Source organism: Mauremys reevesii, linkage group 2 (genome assembly GCF_016161935.1).
Source record: "Mauremys reevesii isolate NIE-2019 linkage group 2, ASM1616193v1, whole genome shotgun sequence".
NCBI classification, from domain to species: Eukaryota; Metazoa; Chordata; order Testudines; family Geoemydidae; genus Mauremys; species Mauremys reevesii.
This window is the reverse complement of record NC_052624.1, coordinates 40,519,351-40,536,848: the sequence shown is the minus strand read 5'-3', so window position 1 is coordinate 40,536,848 and position 17,498 is coordinate 40,519,351. Positions and strand designations below refer to the sequence as shown.

The 17,498-nt window shown below is 45.5% G+C and overlaps 1 protein-coding gene across 2 annotated transcripts in view; it reads right to left on the bottom strand.

The window, feature by feature from the left end:
- Positions 1 to 17,498, bottom strand: part of CUBN (cubilin) — a 189,659-nt gene that overhangs the window by 139,185 nt on the left and 32,976 nt on the right. For both annotated transcript variants that reach the window (XM_039526922.1, XM_039526923.1), the window contains one exon: positions 14,489 to 14,676. In XM_039526922.1, the coding sequence (XP_039382856.1) occupies positions 14,489 to 14,676 (188 nt within the window). The remainder of the gene's footprint in view (positions 1 to 14,488; positions 14,677 to 17,498) is intronic.

Below are 17,498 nucleotides of genomic sequence, written 5' to 3'. Positions count from 1 at the left end.
ACCTACATTACTTAGCATCTCCCACTTACCTCTTTGCAGCCATCTCCTCCTAGTCTCCTCCACTTCCTCTTCCCTCCATCCAGGATGTTAAGTTAGTCTCCCTCCTCACTTCATCTCCATCTCCATCCTTTCTTCCATGCTAAATTCTCCTACCTGCACCTCCACACTCTGCTCCTTCAAACTTCTCCTCAAAGCTCTTTTCTTATGGGACTTATAAACCCACCCCCTTTTAGTATGTGTGCATGGATTCTTCCACACAGAGGTATTACCAGCTGGGGAGTGACTGGCACTCACCATTCACTTTGTGCCACTTGAGCACCACAAACAGAGCAGAGCAGGCCAGAAAATATGGTCCAAAATGGGGACAGGATTTGGGTAAATGGCTCATCATTCTTTCTGTGTGCTTTGCATGTCACAACTGTGGGCAACCTTCCTCTGTGTCTCTGCACCTTCATTGCATCTGTTTCATTAGTTAGCCATGTTTTTCTGTAGTACAGAACAATGTGAACTCATGCAACACAAGACATGTAAAAAGATAATCTCTTTGGGATTTACATAACCTATGGAATGTGCAACTGTCTAGTTTTTAATAACAGAAGTGGTATCTGATAAAGGGAGTCTATGTTTTGCCTCGTTATCTGAGCCTGCAATACTTAACCTTGTTAAAAGTATCAAGTTTGGTTAAATTTCATTTTTTACTGTAGTAAGAATTTTTTAAAAAAGAAGAAAAATGAAAAGGAGGAAGACGAGGAAAAGAAGAAAGAGAAGGAGGAGGAATTTTCATTTCTTATCCTGCCAGCATTATCACCATTTCAAAGCAAATGAAGGTGAAAAACTGGCTACACAAGAGTTCGGTAAAACCATATTTCTCCAGTATTTCCCCAGCTTTACACTTGATGCAAGAAACTAACTGGTTCCCTTTGCAAGGCTGTATTCTTTACAGTGCATTAAAAAAGTATAAAGAAATGTAAGCTGTATCTATGAATGAACCAATGGAGAAGCTGTTTAACAAAGCACTGTGTATGAAGAGAGCATACCTACACAAGAGTATGCCGAGCCTGCAGTTCCAAGCTAGATAGGGAAAAGTTTGCATTGTTAGAGCATCTGTTTTCCTGGTACAAGGAACTAGGGATTTCAGAGTGACTTGCTTCCCCTCTCTGGTAAAGTGAAGAGCACTTTAGGCTATTAGGGCTCTTACAGTCACACAGCAAATTCCTGAGAAGATGGGCTTAGGTGAAGAAGCCTCCCTCTCTTTCTGCTTGAAAAGTCTGCTTGAAGAGGAAAAGAAACAGAGTGCTTATGATGAAGCAGGAAAACTGCCCACCAGCATGGAAGGGGTTAAAGAGAGCCTTTGGGCCCAGCCAGCATCTGCTCCATTATACCTGCAGCCAACGCCAGGACTGGAGGGGAGAGAAAAGGAAAGAACCTGGCTCAGTTTGGGACTGACTGGTGAAGAGGCAGGAGCTAACTGCCTCCCTATCTAAGGGGAAGGATCACTAGCCTGCCAGCCAAGGCAGGTACCAGGGAACAAGCACCATCCCACTGGCTAGAGGAGACTGAGAACAAGGCCTAGGAGCACCCGGCCTAAGACAGAACTGGGTGACCAAAGCATGGAGACCTTGTGGGGTTCTGGCCCCACCAAACGTATGGCTGCCCTGCCTGGAGAAACCTAGAGCTGCAGCTGGACACTACCCAGAATCCACGAGGGGACTCTACTAGAGACAAACCACCACTACAACTTGGACTATAGGGGCCATGCCCCAAACTGAAGGGACAGTGGTAGGAAGTAGCCCAGGGCAGTGGATGTAGGCTCCCTGCTGGGGCTCCCCTATTCAGGGTCTGTGATAAATGAGAGGGGGGATAGCTCCCTTTTGTAGACACCCTGCCAGCCAGTTGGCTATGGAATCCCTCTTGGTGGTTATTCTCTACTTGCTTTACTTGTAAAGGGTTAACAAGCCCAAGGTAAAAGGAAAGGAGTGGGCACCTGACCAAAAGAGCCAATGGAAGGGCTAGAAATTTTTGAAATTGAGAAAAAAATCCCCTTTGTCTGTGTGTTGTGGTTCTCTGGGAAAGAGGGGAACAGGGAGCAGTTATGTTGTGAGAAGTTTAAGCCAGATATGAAAAACCATCAGATCATACCTAGAGATTGCTTATCTGAAACCCCAGATATGTAAATAAATTAGGAAATGTCTAAAAAGGTGTGATTAGGTTTATTTCTGTTTATTTCTTATTGGCTTGTGGACTCCTCTGTGTTAACACCAAATGCCTTTTATTTTGCTTGTAACCTTTAAACTGGACTCAAGAAGGTTATTCTCAATGTTTAAATTTTGTAAGTGGGTTTTTTAAATCTAGCAAAAGCATAAGTTCCAGATGTATTTTCTTTCTTTTTATTTTTAATAAAATTTAACTTTTTTAAGAACAGGATTGGATTTTTGGTGTCCTAAGAGGTTTGTTCACATGTTGTTAAATTAGCTGGTGGCAACAGCTGATTTCCTTTATTTTCTTTCTCAGCTCTTCCCAGGGATGGTTGAGGGTGTGAAAGGGCTTGAGGGTACCCCACAGGAAAGAATTCTGGTTTCAAAGGGGTTTTTGCATTTGGGTAGTGGCAGCATCTACCCATCCAAGGTCAGAGAGAAACTGTAACCTTGGGAGTTTAATACCAGCCTGGAGTGGTCAGTATTAATTTTTAGAATCCTTGCAGGCCCCCACCTTCTGCACTCGAAGTGCCAGAGTGGGGAATCAGCCTTGACAGGTCCTAGGTTGGGACCTGGTGGAGTGGAAGGGCCCGGGTCTCTCTACCTCTCTCCCTCAGCCTTAAAGACTGAGGCATGTTGACCAAGCAAGGAGGCCGAAAATCAAGCACTCCAACCACTAGGCCACCCAGCCCTCCAAGGCCCTGTTACATTGCTCTTGTGAAGAGAACAACATTTATGAGCCTAAGGCTGGGGCTACTAGAGGCAGAATTTCTTTGTCTTTTGCAGTACCTTGGGAATCAGAAAGACAAAGGAGTTCTATCGCACTTAAAAGTAGTAAAGCACTGATGGACAAGGAAGGATCCCTTCTGGATCTGTGAGAATTATATCCCTTAAATTATCCTCTGGCAGGAAAATCACACTCTGGAAGAATCCAGGGCTGACCCTGTGAAACCCCTATGAAGAAGTGGGAATCCTCTTGTGGATGATGAAACCAAATTAATGAAAGAGGAAGGTACAGACTGAAAAAGCACAAAATAACTGTGTAGAGTTTGGAGCCAGTTGTCCTAGTACAGACAATGACAGACCACAGATTAACTTAACTACAAACTGAGTTAATTCCTAATACTCTCTGAGAGAGGTTGGACTCTGAACTGAAAAGAACCCTGTGGTATCAAAATATTTCTGGCAGGATGGATCACTTTAGGATATCCCGAAAGAGGGAGCGCCAAATCAGTTTTGATGAAGGTAGATGGAAAATTTTGCCTCAGGAACAAGTTAACTTACTGAAGTCTCCGGTAAGACAAAATCCTCCAGCAATGGGAACAGAATCCTAAAGCCATCTGAGAGGGAGGTTGCTCTATGGATCTTACTCAAAGGAATGACAGAACTTACAGAAGTGGGCTATGAGGAGGGATTTTGCCATTTTGGATTCCTTCCTCTGACAAGGGAATCTTAGTGGACCCACTTGAAGCTTTAAGAGCATCATCTGGGCTTTCTAATGCCACTGAGTCCCTCCATTCAATGGTGGTAAAACCATAAAGTGAAAGAGACAAGCTCCATCATTGCTTGGAAGGTCTCACTTGTGTATCAAACAGGCCAGGCTCTACAGTGCCATTTCCCAAGTGAATTTGGGAGGACAGAGGCGGGACATTAGAGGATAGAAGAATTACAAGCAAAGATGGATCAGTGCTGAATTTCCTCTCACTGCCGGGGGCTTACACATTAGCATGCATTAGACATGCTGACACTTCACAGTTTCCCCATTGTATTTAGTTACTTTCCTGGAGGCAGAGGAAAAATCACATTACTCTGAGCTGGCAGGGTGCAGCAGCTGAAGAAAATGTGCAACTAAAAATAAAGTATTACTCATTCATGCTGGGCTTTGCACGTCTTCAAGTAAACCGCCATTTGGTCGCATCCTGAATCACTTGGTGTCACTCGCCATCTGAGGTTTGTTTCAATTAGAGATCATGTAGCCCCTTAACCATTAACAAATTTACCACAGTTACAGTACCAAGTTTTCTCCTCACTAGTGTGGTTTCAGTTCTGCTTTCTGACCATGGTTCTAAATATACCTAACCATCTGAGGAGCTGAAGATTCAGGCTATTTGGAAAAACTTTTTGAGCACAAATCTCCTCTTGGATCGTCAAAGCAGATCTTAACTGATATCCTGCTCTCTCTAATTGTTCAGCTCTCCCACTGAAAACTTGTTCATGCAGTGAAAGCAGAATACCACTGGTAAGAACTGCCATGGAGAGCTGAGAGGAGAATTTGCCTTTATCCTTAGAATGCTATATGGAGGAACTTCTACTGGTGAATTGTAAATCCCTGTAGATATTTTATATCTGTAGATAGGTTTGATTATTATCAGCTTGCATGCTAATGGGTTTCCAGATGCCGCTGCAGTCCAGCCAGAAGGCTGTAATTTGATGCCTGACTATATTCCATCTATCATCTGCTTCCACAGGGTGATGTGCTGCTGGTGATACTTTGCAATCGATGTGTGACCGCAAACTGAGCCATCCTCTGGGTTTGGAGAATTCCTGCTGGACTTTTAAAAAGACATATATATCACATGATAGCTCAGATGTCTTGGGCAACTCCCCCCAGCTCCTATATGGTGTTAGCTTATTTACTGTTTCAAATTAGGGAAGCAAGTAAAACTAGGGTCAGGGGAAAAAGTGTTACCTCTTTTCTTCCATGTGTAACTTCATTAAAAAAAGAAGATTGCCGGTTTAGTTCAGGCAATCATTATTTAATGCATTATTACCACATGGAGAGAGAGGATATTATGGTGTATTCCTGGAATGTTGCTGTGGTAAAAACATATCCTGTTACCGAAAAAGGAAATGAAAGAGTACTCAAGAACAGCTGTCCTGTGAATGAATGCACTCATTTGCTGGAGCCTACATATTCAGGTGTAATAACTAGTTGTGAGCAAGACAGCTCTACAGGGCTTGTTGATGTGGGGAGGAATTCTGCCCCTGCCCCCCGCACCGGTTCTGGAGCAGCAGGAGGACCACTCTGTGCTTGCTACTGCAGACTCATGTCTTCAGTAGCCTCCATGGCATGGGGGGGGCAGTAATCTGTGAGCTGGAGGGGGGCTAGCATCCAGCCCCACCCCTTCCACCCAAGGCCCTGCCCCTTCCGTGCCCCCCCACCAGATCCAGAGCCCCACCCACCGCGGCCCCCCACGCTAGTGCCACCAACACTGGAGGACTGGGAGGGTGGCCAGCTTGGCCCCAGCCCAAGCTGGGGCCACAGCACAGCAGACCAGGAAGGGTCTGGGGGTGGAGTGCGAGTGGGGCCATGCCTGGCTGTTTGGGAATGCACAGCCTCTCCCAGCCTATGATACCTGCCGCCCATGCTCCATGGAACATACGCATCACCCCTACACATGCAGGTTACCCAATGGATATGCACAGATATAGATCTACTATCCTCTCCCACCATGCTATTGTGGTCATCAACTAGTGCTCTACAGTGCACAGAGACTTGCCCTCATCTATGAATGGCCTGCATCCTGTCCCCTGCACAGCAAAACTACACTGGTTCTGGGGCTCATCAAGCATTTTTTGTGCCATTGGGAAGAGGTGGGCAGGCTTTTCCCCCAGGATCATTACAAGCATATGCCAAACATGTTGGACTTCAAAGTGAGGGGTAAGTGCTGCGAGTACAAGAAAACAGAGGGAGTTAGCCGCTGAAGGACAGGAAGACAAGGGGTTTTCAAATCATATTTTTCTTGGATAAGAAGGAAGTGAATTTCATTCCTATTGCTAGACTCAAATCTCTATTGCAGTAACATTAAATTCTCTTTATTTATAAAAGAGCTTTGCCACTTTTGAGCCTATGATCTGTCACACTAAATAAAATGTAAATCAGTAAGTAAAGATAGAAGAGTAAACTATTATTATTCAGCTAGCAGCATCATGACAGTAGAGAAAGATGCAGCATTTCTTTCCTCGGTTACTGTCCCTAACCTCACTGGTACAGCCTTCTGGCTATTTTTCCCCTTGAAAAGATGAATGCTAGGTTTTAAATCCAAGTCACAGCAGGCAATATAATTACAATCCAATTCAACTAGTATTAGTGGCACATCAGAAAAAAAAAAGCAGGTCTGCTATAAGGTACATGCTTATAGGTGCTGGAACTAGAGGTGCTGGGGATGCTGCCGCACCCCCTGGCTTGAAGTGGTTTCCAACATATTTAAGTTTTATAGTTTGGTTCAATGGCTCTCAGCACTCCCACTATACAAATTGTTCCAGCACCCCTGTATGTGCTGTCTCCATACTGTCACTGCTTCGGTACATGTAGCTGCTCTGATATTCTCAACAACTAAGCTGTAAACCCTCTGAAAATGTCAGGCAACCTCCAAGTGTTACTAGGAGAGAGCCAACTTTCACTGCCAGACCACGAAACAGAACATGCTGCTCATTTGTTCAGGAAGTGCTCACCCTCCATTAATGTTAGAAAATGCCTGGATAAAGTCCATCAGTCCGATTCTCTCCTGCTTTGGCCCTGTGTATGCACTTACACTGTGCAGAATAGGTCCAGGGCTTAATTTGTGCCAGGGCTTGCCAGGGCTGAGCCCCAGCACCTCTAGGCTTGGCAGTTCATAGGCCCAGCACCTTTGGGCTTGCTGCGTCAGTTATGAAAGTAAAAAAATTGTGAGAGCCCCAGTACATAATTGCTTGAGCCTCAGCACCTCTTTCATTACAAATTAAGCTCAGAGTAGGTCTCAGATGCCACCAAATCAGAAAGGTGGCATTTTACCCCCACTTAGTACAGATGTGAATGCCTATGAAAGGTGCAAAGCTGTGGAGAATCAGACCCCATGCAATCCAAACTCTGAGTCGTGCTCCCTCACAGAGCTCTGTTGGGGATGAGGTGGGTCGGCTTGACCCCAACGCTGGCCAGTGCCTTCAAGGCACAACCTGACTCAAAAAACATTAGCATCCAGTGATCAAAGAAGAAAAAGAAAAGGGAAAAGCAACACACTAATGATTTCTCTTTATCTCCATGTGATTTCATTTCAGTTTGGCTCAGTCAAGCATTTAATTTGCACTGGTTGATCCCTGATCACCTGGGCACTGTGTTAGTGCATTCTCAGCTATACACTAGAGATTTGGGTTTTTTCATCTAGTTGATGACAGTATTCTAAGGAACCACAGCCACTAGAAAGCAGTGCAAGAGTCTTTCTTTCTTTCTTTTTCTTAGCAGGCCAAGGAGCAGCTAGTGAAGCTGAAAGTGCTTTTTATATCAAGTTACCAAACAAAACACAGTTCCCATCCCAACTCTTTGAATCGGGGCATGATTCAGATATTTTAGCCACATTCCAATACGGAATTGAAAAACAGGCTCTTTTATAGTTTGGGATCTGACCTGGGTCCAAAAGTACAAAGTACAAGGTCTGATCCAGAGATCTGTATCTATACACATCCCCCGCCTCCCTAATACCTCCCACATCCCCTCACACACGTAAACTCTTCCTCCCCAGAATTCTAAAGGGTTTCAAATTCACAGGTCTGGTTTGGGCCCATTTATACATATTATGGATAAATTCCTAATCTAAAACACGTATTGTAAGTCACTCTTTCCTTATACTGACTCTTTAGAGCGACTCTACTCTTTTATTTCCTTCTGCTGTTACATGGTTTCTGGAGTGCATTCTCTATACAGCTGAGTCAGGTTTCTGCTAGAATACACCTATACATGTCAACACAAAGCCTATTTCAAATAACAATAATAATGAAATATCTCTGCTTCTTCAAACATCTGGAATATACACCTGCTTTTTTGACCAGTGCTATTCCTGGTTGGTCCCTCTGGAGCTTTCCTTTTTAAATGTAATAATAAGGTTAGCATTTTGCAAAATTGCAACATCTGTTTCACCCTAATAATTATGAGACTTTATTCTGATTTTACTCATTCTCTCCTGACAAACAGAAGTCAGGTTCAGCATGGGTTTCAGCACAGGAATACCATATATATGCAGTTTGCTTAGAAAATCAGTGACACACACATTACAAAGCATTCTATCCTTTCCCCTGTATCTCATAGATCTCTGTACTAATGCCAAAATATTCCCCTTTTCACAATTCAAAGAGTGACACAAACATTACTTGATTTCCTAACTCATTCACCCTTGTTCTCTTTTTATATATTGGCACATATTTATATGCCACGCAGCAGAATGAAGACATCTTTTCCATATCCGGGAATCGTAATTTTAAATGACATTTAAAGACAGACATATTTGTATTATGACAAAAAATAATTATTTTGATTTCTCTCAAAATGATCCTTTCCTCTAAAGTGTCTAACTGAACTTTTAATTTTTATGTTTCTGGTTTTTGCCGCTGCAATTTAGCCACCTCTTTTGTAAATTAAAGACTCCTTAACACAGTTCTATGACTATTTTCTCCTGTGTTTTACCCTTTTTAGTAAATTCATTCCATTTTTCTTTCATCAATCAAACTAGGAATTATTAAAACAAAGGACAAAGTCCCCCACATCCACACCACCTCCTCCTCCTCCCACCAACGTGTTCTATTTCTGTTTCTTAAAATGCCCATCAAGCCCTCTCGAGTCTGGCACTATCCAGCCATGGCTCCTGGAATACTATCTTCTAGCAGCCACCTTTCTCCTTGAGGGCTTTCTACTGTGCTCATGGCCTCTGCCCTTCACTGATCAGTTTTCACCAGTTTATTACCAGTTTTTCAACTATGGAAACTGGCACACCAAATAGACAAGGATGTAGGATATTAAGATGGAATGGACCAACAGGCCTAGCAGAGCTGTCACCTGACTTTCAGCAAGACCAGCCCCCAAATCGCTAGGTATGCCTAAAAGAATACTATGAACCTTTACTCCATTGTCAGCTTCCTGGCTCCAAATAGCTATAATACTATTCCAAACTTTGGGATATAGTCCCTTGGGGTGAAATTCTTCCCTATGCAAAGCTTAAGTGGTGAATAAGTGCTTTGTGTTAGCCCCCTGTACAGGGGTGAATTTCAGTCTTAGGCCTGGTCTACACTAGGACTTTAATTCGAATTTATCAGCGTTAATTCGAACTAACCGCTCAAGCGTCCACACCAGGAAGCCATTTAATTCGAACTAGAGGGCTCTTTAGTTCGAATTTGGTACTCCACCCCGGCAGGTGGAGTAACGCTAAATTCGCACTTGCTAGCTCGAATTAGGCTTGGTGTGGATGCTAATCGAACTTAGCAGCTCCGGGAGCTATCCCACAGTGCACCACTCTGTTGACGCTCTGGACAGCAGTCCGAGCTTGGATTCTCTGGCCAGCCACACAGGAAATGACCCGCGAAAATTTGAATTCATTTTCCTGTCTGGGCGGTTTGAATCTGACGTTCTGGTTGCACATCGGGGCGAGCTCCGCAGCACCTGCAACGATGCAGAGCTCTCCAGCAGAGGAGTCCGGGCAATCCCAGAATAGAAAGAGGTCCCCAGCATGGACTGACCGGGAAGTCCAGGATCTGATCGCTGTGTGGGGCGAGGAGTCTGTGCTTTCGGAGCTGCGCTCCAACAAGCGGAACGCCAGACCTTCGAGAAGGTCTCTAAAGCCATGAAAGAGAAAGGATACAGCCGGGATGCGATGCAGTGCCGCGTGAAAGTGAAGGACCTAAGACAAGGGTATCAAAAAGTCAGAGCGGCAAACGGACGCTCCGGAGCCCAGCCCCAGACATGCCGCTTCTACGAGGCACTGCATGCCATTCTAGGTGGGTCTGCCACCAGTGCCCCAGCAGTGACGGTGGACTCCGAGGACGGAATCGTGTACGGGACAGTTCCTCCTCCTGTTCGCGATGGGGAAGATGAGGAAGGGTCTTTTGAGGACGGCGCAGGCGACATCGAACCCACTCCCGCTTTCCCTGACAGCCAGGATCTCTTCATCACCCTCACAGAGATCCCCTACCAACCGTCCCCGCCCGTTAACCAGGACTCGGAATCAGGGAAGGATCAGGCGGTAAGTGCTACAAACAGGGAAACATTTATTTTTTTAAGAAACAGGGATATATATAAAAAATGGAAATACTATATAAAAATTTTTAAATATGAAACTATACAAACAGCAGGTCTACACATATAGGAATGGAGCAATAGTCCTCTGGGGATAGTTCAAAAGCTCTCAGAGAGCAGCTGGAAAAGCCTCAGCAAGAGGTTTCTTGGGAGAGGTGCTTTATTGGGTGCTCCGTTGAAGCACACTCTTCCGCGCCATGCCATCCTCAGGTAGAGGGGGACCATCGCCTCTACGAGCATGGCAGCGTAGGGTCCTGGTCTGTGCAGGGCTTCTATTAACATCCGCTCTCTGTGTGCGCCTGACACGCCTCAGGGTGATGTCATTGTGGAAGTGCTGCATCTAATTAGTGGAATTAGTGTACTGTTACTATTGTGCATGGTAGACTTTTACTTTGCATAAGAATGACCCTCGCTTAACAGAGTTTTACTTTGCATAAGAATGACCTCGCTTAACAGAGTTTTACTTTGCATAAGAATGACCTCGCTTAACAGAGTTTTACTTTGCATAAGAATGACCTCGCTAACAGCCACTTGTGGCAGGCCTCAGAGGAAAAGCATACAGGGTCTTTCCTGCTCACTGGCGGGAGATGCCGCATAACGCTCATCTTTTCTGCTTTGCACATTGCCTCCAGCAGGAGAGCACAGCTAAGCACTAACTGATAAGCACTCTGTACTGTAAGGCTTACCAGGACTTTGTGCAAGAGGGATGCAGCTATCTTTCCTCGCTTGTGCGCTCTCCAGTGCAATGGCGCCGCCAATGAGAGCGTATTCCGAAATCTCGGACTAGTTCTGAGATCTCCTGAGACTTGGTTCCCTCTTTGGTCTTGTTCACTGAAACTGACTAGACTGTGTTTACTGTTGGCAAACATGTATGTGTTCAAGGAAATCACCTACTTTTTCACATCACACAGCTTCGGCTCCTTCCCGACTGCCCGCCATCCCACGCAGAGGCTGGCTCGGATTAGACGCCGAAAGAAAAAGACAAGGGACGACATGTTCCAGGAACTGATGGCCAGCTCCAGAGCGGAGGCGGCAGAGCAGAGACAGTCGAGGGAGAGCCTGTGTCAGCAGCATCGCACACACCTGGAACAGGAGGATAGGTGGCGGCAGGAAGACCAGCAGGCGACTCAAACGCTGCTTGGTCTAATGAGGGAGCAAACGGAGACGCTCCGGCGCCTTGTAGATGTTCTTCAAGACCGCAGTCAGGAGGAGAGAGCCCCTGCAGTGCATCTGCAACCGCCCTCCAACGCCAAGAAGTCCTGTCCCCCCCTCACCCAAAGTGACAAGACGGAGGGGCGGTAGGGGCCGTGAGAACTGTCCCTGCACCGCAGCACACCGATAATGTTAGAGACAACTGTCGCGCTGTAAATTTGTACAAGCTCTTTCTTTACAGCATCAACCAGTCCCAACTCCAAGTTCAAACCCCCCACTGTGTATTACATTATTAAAAGCGGTTTGGTGTTACTGACTGTTTCACACGCTTCTGGTGTCAGAAGACTTTCTGTTGTTCTGTGGGGATTGTAATGTCACGGCATAGCCCACAGTGCCATGCTACAGACTTGGCTGCAGGGTCAACTGCAGGGCACACACAGACTGCAGTCACTAGGCACCAGGGACAGTCTGTGTGGTGTATGCTGCCCCGGTCTTTCCTTGAGGTGTATGCTTGTGCAGGGTCCTGGTGCCTGACATCCCCGAATGTAAAGGCAGGCTTCCTTCACATGCATTTGGACCGTAGTCACGATCCTCCCGGTGCCCCGAGCCCCAAAAATAGACCTCATCCAGGGGCAGATACTCACCCTTCCCCACACCCTCACCCTTCCAACGCCCAAACCCACAGCCGTCATGGTAACCCCTATCCAAGGACGGCACCCTCGCCTTCCTGCAAACCCACCCATCAGTGCACACCTTAACCAGCACAGAATGCTTCCATGTTTCAACGAATAAACAGAAATGCAAAGTCAACGAAAGATTTATTATTAATTACTAAAACATGTCCTTAGTTTTAAAACGTCCTTGGGAAGTGGGGAAAACTTGGTTTATGATCAGGCTCTCTTAAAATCAAGTGGACAGTCACAGGTTACCCTGCTCTGCGAGGAAACTCGCTTTCAAAGCCTCCTGATGCATATCGCTTCCCGCTGGGATATTCTCTCAGCACGGGTGTCTGGCTGATCGTAAACAGCAGCCAGGCGATTTGCCTCAACCTCCCAAGCGGCCAAAAGGTCTCGCCTTGCTCTCACAGAGATTGTGGAGCACACAGCAAGCAGCAATAACTACGGGATATTCTTTCGCTGATGTCCGAGCGAGTCAGTAAGGTCCGCCATCTCCCTTGAGACGTCCGAAAGCACACTCCACCACCATTCTGCACTTGCTCAGCCGGTAGTTGAAGAGTTCCTTTTCAGTGTCCAAGGCGCCTGTATAGGGCTTCATGAGCCAGGGCATTAGCGGGTAGGCCGGGTCCCCGAGGATCACTGTAGGCATCTGCACATCCCCAACCGTTATTTTGTGGTCCGGGAAGAAAGTGCCTGCCTGGAGGCGTCTAAACAGACCAGAGTTCCTGAACACACGTCATGAACCTTGCCCGCCCACCCGACGTTGATGTTGGTAAACGCCCCTATGGTCCACCACAGCTTGCAGCACCATTGAAAAGTAGCCCTTTCGGTTAATGTACTCGCTGGCCTGGTGGGCTGGTGCCAGGATAGGGATGTGAGTCCCATCTATAGCCCCACCGCAGTTTGGGAATCCCATCGCGGCGAAGCCATCTATGATGGCCTGGACATTTCCGACAGTCACTACCTTTGAGAGCAGTTGCTCAACGATTGCGTGGGCTACTTGAATGACAGCAATCCCCACGGTAGATTTGCCCACGCCAAAGTGGTTCGCTACTGACCGGTAGCTGTCTGGCGTGGCAAGTTTCCAGAGGGCTATGGCCACTCGCTTCTGCACAGTCAGGGCTGCTCGCATCCTTGTGTCCTGGCGCTTCAGGGCAGGGGACAGCAAGTCACACAGTTCAAGGAAAGTGCCCACGCATCCTGAAGTTTCGCAGCCACTCTGTGTCATCCCAGACCTGCAGCACTATGCGGTCCCACCAGTCTGTGCTTGTTTCCGGCCCAGAATCGCTGCTCCACACCATGAACTTGACCCATTGCCACCATGATCTCCACTGCCCGGCGTACCCTGCTTTGTGAGAGGTCTGCGCCACTCTCCTCACCGTGCTGCCGAGCCTCCTCGCCCGGTTTCTCAGCATCTGACTGTGGAAGAGGTGGACGATAATGTGCGAGGAGTTGACAATGGCCATAAGTGCAGCGATGATCGCAGCGGGCTCCATGCTCGCAGTGCTGTGGCGTCCACGCTGTAACCGAGCAGAGAAGGGCGCGAACAGATTTCCCGCCGGCGCTTTCAAGGAAGACAGGGAGGGCGGGATTGACGGTTCAATGACGACACATTTTTCCCCCCAGCATGCATTGGGGGGAAATCCCACAATTCAAATGGGCAGCGGGGAGTGCGGGAACTGTGGGATAGGTTCCCACAGTGCACCGCTTCCAAAGTCGAAGCTGGCCCTGTGAATGTGGACTAAGAAGTTCGAATTTGTGTATTTAGTATGGATACACAAATTCGACTTATTAAGGTCGAATCCACAAATTCGACTTAAGTAGATTCGAAATAGTCCTGTAGTGTAGACAAGCCCTTAGAGAGGCTGTGTTAATTCAGCAAAAACCCTTACGCACATGCTGAATTTGAGTTTAAAGCTACCCCTACTCCGCAAAACACTTTAACGTGTGTTTAATTTCAAGTCAATGATACTTAAGCATATGCTTACAGCCTTTGCTGAATAGGGATACACAAACACGTCCATAAGTGCTTTGTTGAATTGGTAGCATACGTTATATTACCCATGGTAAAATAATGTTAAGATGTACAAACTATTCTTTGCAGTGAGTATGTCTTTAGCTGATACAGTATCATGACATGCTCAGATATGTTCCCTTTGGAAACTGATGAACAGCCAGGTTCACTAACAGGTTCTGATTCCATCTTCTGATTTTGGCTGTTCACTAGAGTTCAAAGTACTAAATGACTAAAACGGATAGACATACATGTAAGATATACAATGTAACCAGTAACAATTAGAGTTTCTTTACTTGTTCTTCTAACAAAATATTTCTAATTTGAAAAAAATGAGGGCATACTGTATTTTCAGTGCCTATTCTCCATGAAAAGAACTGATTTACATGTGGTCTGGAATTTGGATTCATACCTTCAAATAGTCCAGATCACAGTTTGATCCTTCTTCTACATCAAAGGATGTAAAGCTGTAGTTAAGTGTATTGCCAGTTGTAGTTTGGATGGTCCAGCTGCAGTGTTCATTTAGAGGGTAATTGTTTGGATAATTTAAACTTTCCAAGATGCCCTGGCTACGGTTGGCAATCACTATTCCTTGGCAAACTGGAAAAAAAAAGTAATAAATTATACTTTGTATACTGCTTTCATCCCAGGATCTCAAATTATCTACAAATACTACTGAATAAAGCCTAATAATACTGCCATGAGGTAGGTATTATTATGCCTGTTTTACAGAGAAGGAAATTGAGAAACAGAGAGGTAAGTGATTTTCCCAAGGACACATAGGCACCAGGAACAAAATCCAGATATCCCAACTACGAGTCATTCATTACAAGCATATCCTTCCTCCCAAGTATACTAGAATCATGAGCTGATTTCCCCCATTATCCTACATACTCTTTTTTGCCTATTTTTCTTTTTCTCAAATGCAAAATTATTCTCTAAAACATCTATTTATATTATTTTAAAAAACTCAAACTAAAAATGCAATGTACCATCTAGCTAAATAAGTCACTTTGAACCAATTTACAGTGGCTGGAGCTGTATTTAGACACAATACTGCAAACTCACATACCATTTCAGTGAATTAGAAAAAAAAAAGATCACACATGGCTAGAAAGACGAATGAAAATAGTTGGCTTGTGTTGGACATCCTAATTGGTTTAACATGCTGGAAGTCAGCGTGAAGTTCTTAATAATACTTTCCCTGGTTAGTCATCAAGCAGAGATCTAGAAGAGGATTTGGGGATTTTGACTGGGATAAAGAGTTTTTCCCTCTTGGGGGAAGGGGGAGGGTGAAAGGAAAGTATAGAAAAGGCACAGAACAGCCATGCTGTTGGATCAGTGATTCTCATTTTCCTGAATCTGGATTCCACTGAACTCAAAGACTATCAATATGAGTAAATGCTGTGCTGCAGAGCATACTGTATCCCATATAAATGTGTACATGGGAGCAGAATAAGATGAAGGGGGTGGCAGGGAGTTAACAGGGGAGTCTCTAGTCTGATCACTCTGACACTAAGTAGCTCCCCAAGAGGACTGACTGGGGAATGAAATGTGATTAGCTACTCAGGACAGCAGGCTGGGTGAGCTAAAGGATTAATTAACCCATCAGCTGAGGACTGACAAAAAGGCACAGGAAGGATGTGCAAGGGGAACAGGGCTGGCTGAGTCCAGTCTCACAGAGCTCTCAGTTCAAGGAGACATTCGCTCTTCTTGGGCCCTAGGAAACAGGCTGAAGATACAAGGGACATTGTACATAGTATTGACGTTTAAAACTGTAAAGGCATTGGTGGAGAGATCTGAAATAAACAGCCCAGTGTGGATATCCATCTAGTGCAGTCTGAGCAGGTTTCTGTGGTGCAAGATGGCAGGAGCGGATCACGCCCTGCTACAGGGGGAAACAGAAAAGTAGGACGTTCTTCTGTCTGGAACAGGAAATATACAGAGAGTTTGAAGAACACGGTAAGCAAAGCAATTCTATTCCATAAAGGTTTTTATACTGTGTTCATCACGGTAGTATCTGAGGGCCTTCCAGTAGTGCTTTAAGAACATGATACTCATCTGTGTAGTTTGTTCTCTCATCCTCTCCCCAGAGGGAGCTGCATGTGCAGTGTGGTGTCTTGTTTGGTTGAGGTGTGTGGTTTTTTTAATACAAACATACTTGTTGCCATGCATATATGGGAGAAAAGGCCAGGCCAAAGAAATGTACCTTGCCCTTAGAGCAAAAAGTGGTGAGATTTGTGACAGTCCGTAGCTCCTGGGGAAGTTCATTCCACAGTCTCGGACTGCCCCCAGAGGAAGTTTTGTTTCCCGCACAGCCAAGCTTTTACTTGGATTGTCGAGAGTTCCATTGTGCCAGAGAAGCATAACTGTCAGCCACCATGTTTGTCCTGGATCTTTAGATGATTTTTCAGATACCCTTGGCCCAGGCCATGGGATGCTTTGAAAATAAGTAGTGAGACCTAGAACTTGATTCAAAATTCTATGGGAAGCAAGTGTAGAGAGCAGAGGATATCCATTGGATATCCATTGGGAAAGACTACATGAAAACTCCAAAATGGATTTTGAAAAATATGAGTTGGACTAACCAGCTGCCTTCTGGTCCCATTTTTGTATCAGAAATACATCTGGCATGTAAGTGCCTCTGCATTTTAGTCTTACACCAACAAACACATTTTCTTTTAGAATGTGTCATGTTTCACCGAACACTATTGTTCAAACTAGAAGACGTGAATGCATTTGGTAATTAACTACCTTATTTTAAACTGATACCTGCTGTACATTTTCAGAGTTGAGCAATCCACCAAAAGCTTTGTTTATTGAATTTATTGTGCATCGTTAGTAATAAACTATTAATGCAAATGGCAAAACACACATGCCTTTAGCTGATATCTCAGATACCCTATATTTGTAAACACTCTGTTGGTCCTTGTGATGAGGGGATCACCCCATAGAAAGAGTTAATGTGGCTCAGAAATAATCTGATAGGCTGCACCTGAAAGAAAGTTGGCTTGATAGGCAAGCACTGATTGAGGGTGGAGCCCAGCTGGACAGAAGCAGGCAGGACTGGTATAAAGCCATGAAGTGAGGGCAGAAGGATGCTGCAGTGTGGAAACCTGTAGTCTCTCTCTGGGCTTAGAGAGGGAAAGGAGGAAACCCAGGGAGACAATAGAAGCCCTGGGCTCCAGGCCCTGAAGGAAGAGTTTACCCCAGTGGTTCTCAAACTTTTGTACTGGTGACCCCTTTCACATAGCAAGCCTCTGAGTGCGACCCCCCTTTATAAATGAAAAACACTTTTTAATATATTTAACGCCATTATAAATGCTGGAGGGAAAGTGAGGTTTGGGGTAGAGGCTGACAGCTTGCGACCCCCCATGTAATAACCTCGTGACCCCTGACCCCCAGTTTGGGAATCCCTGGTT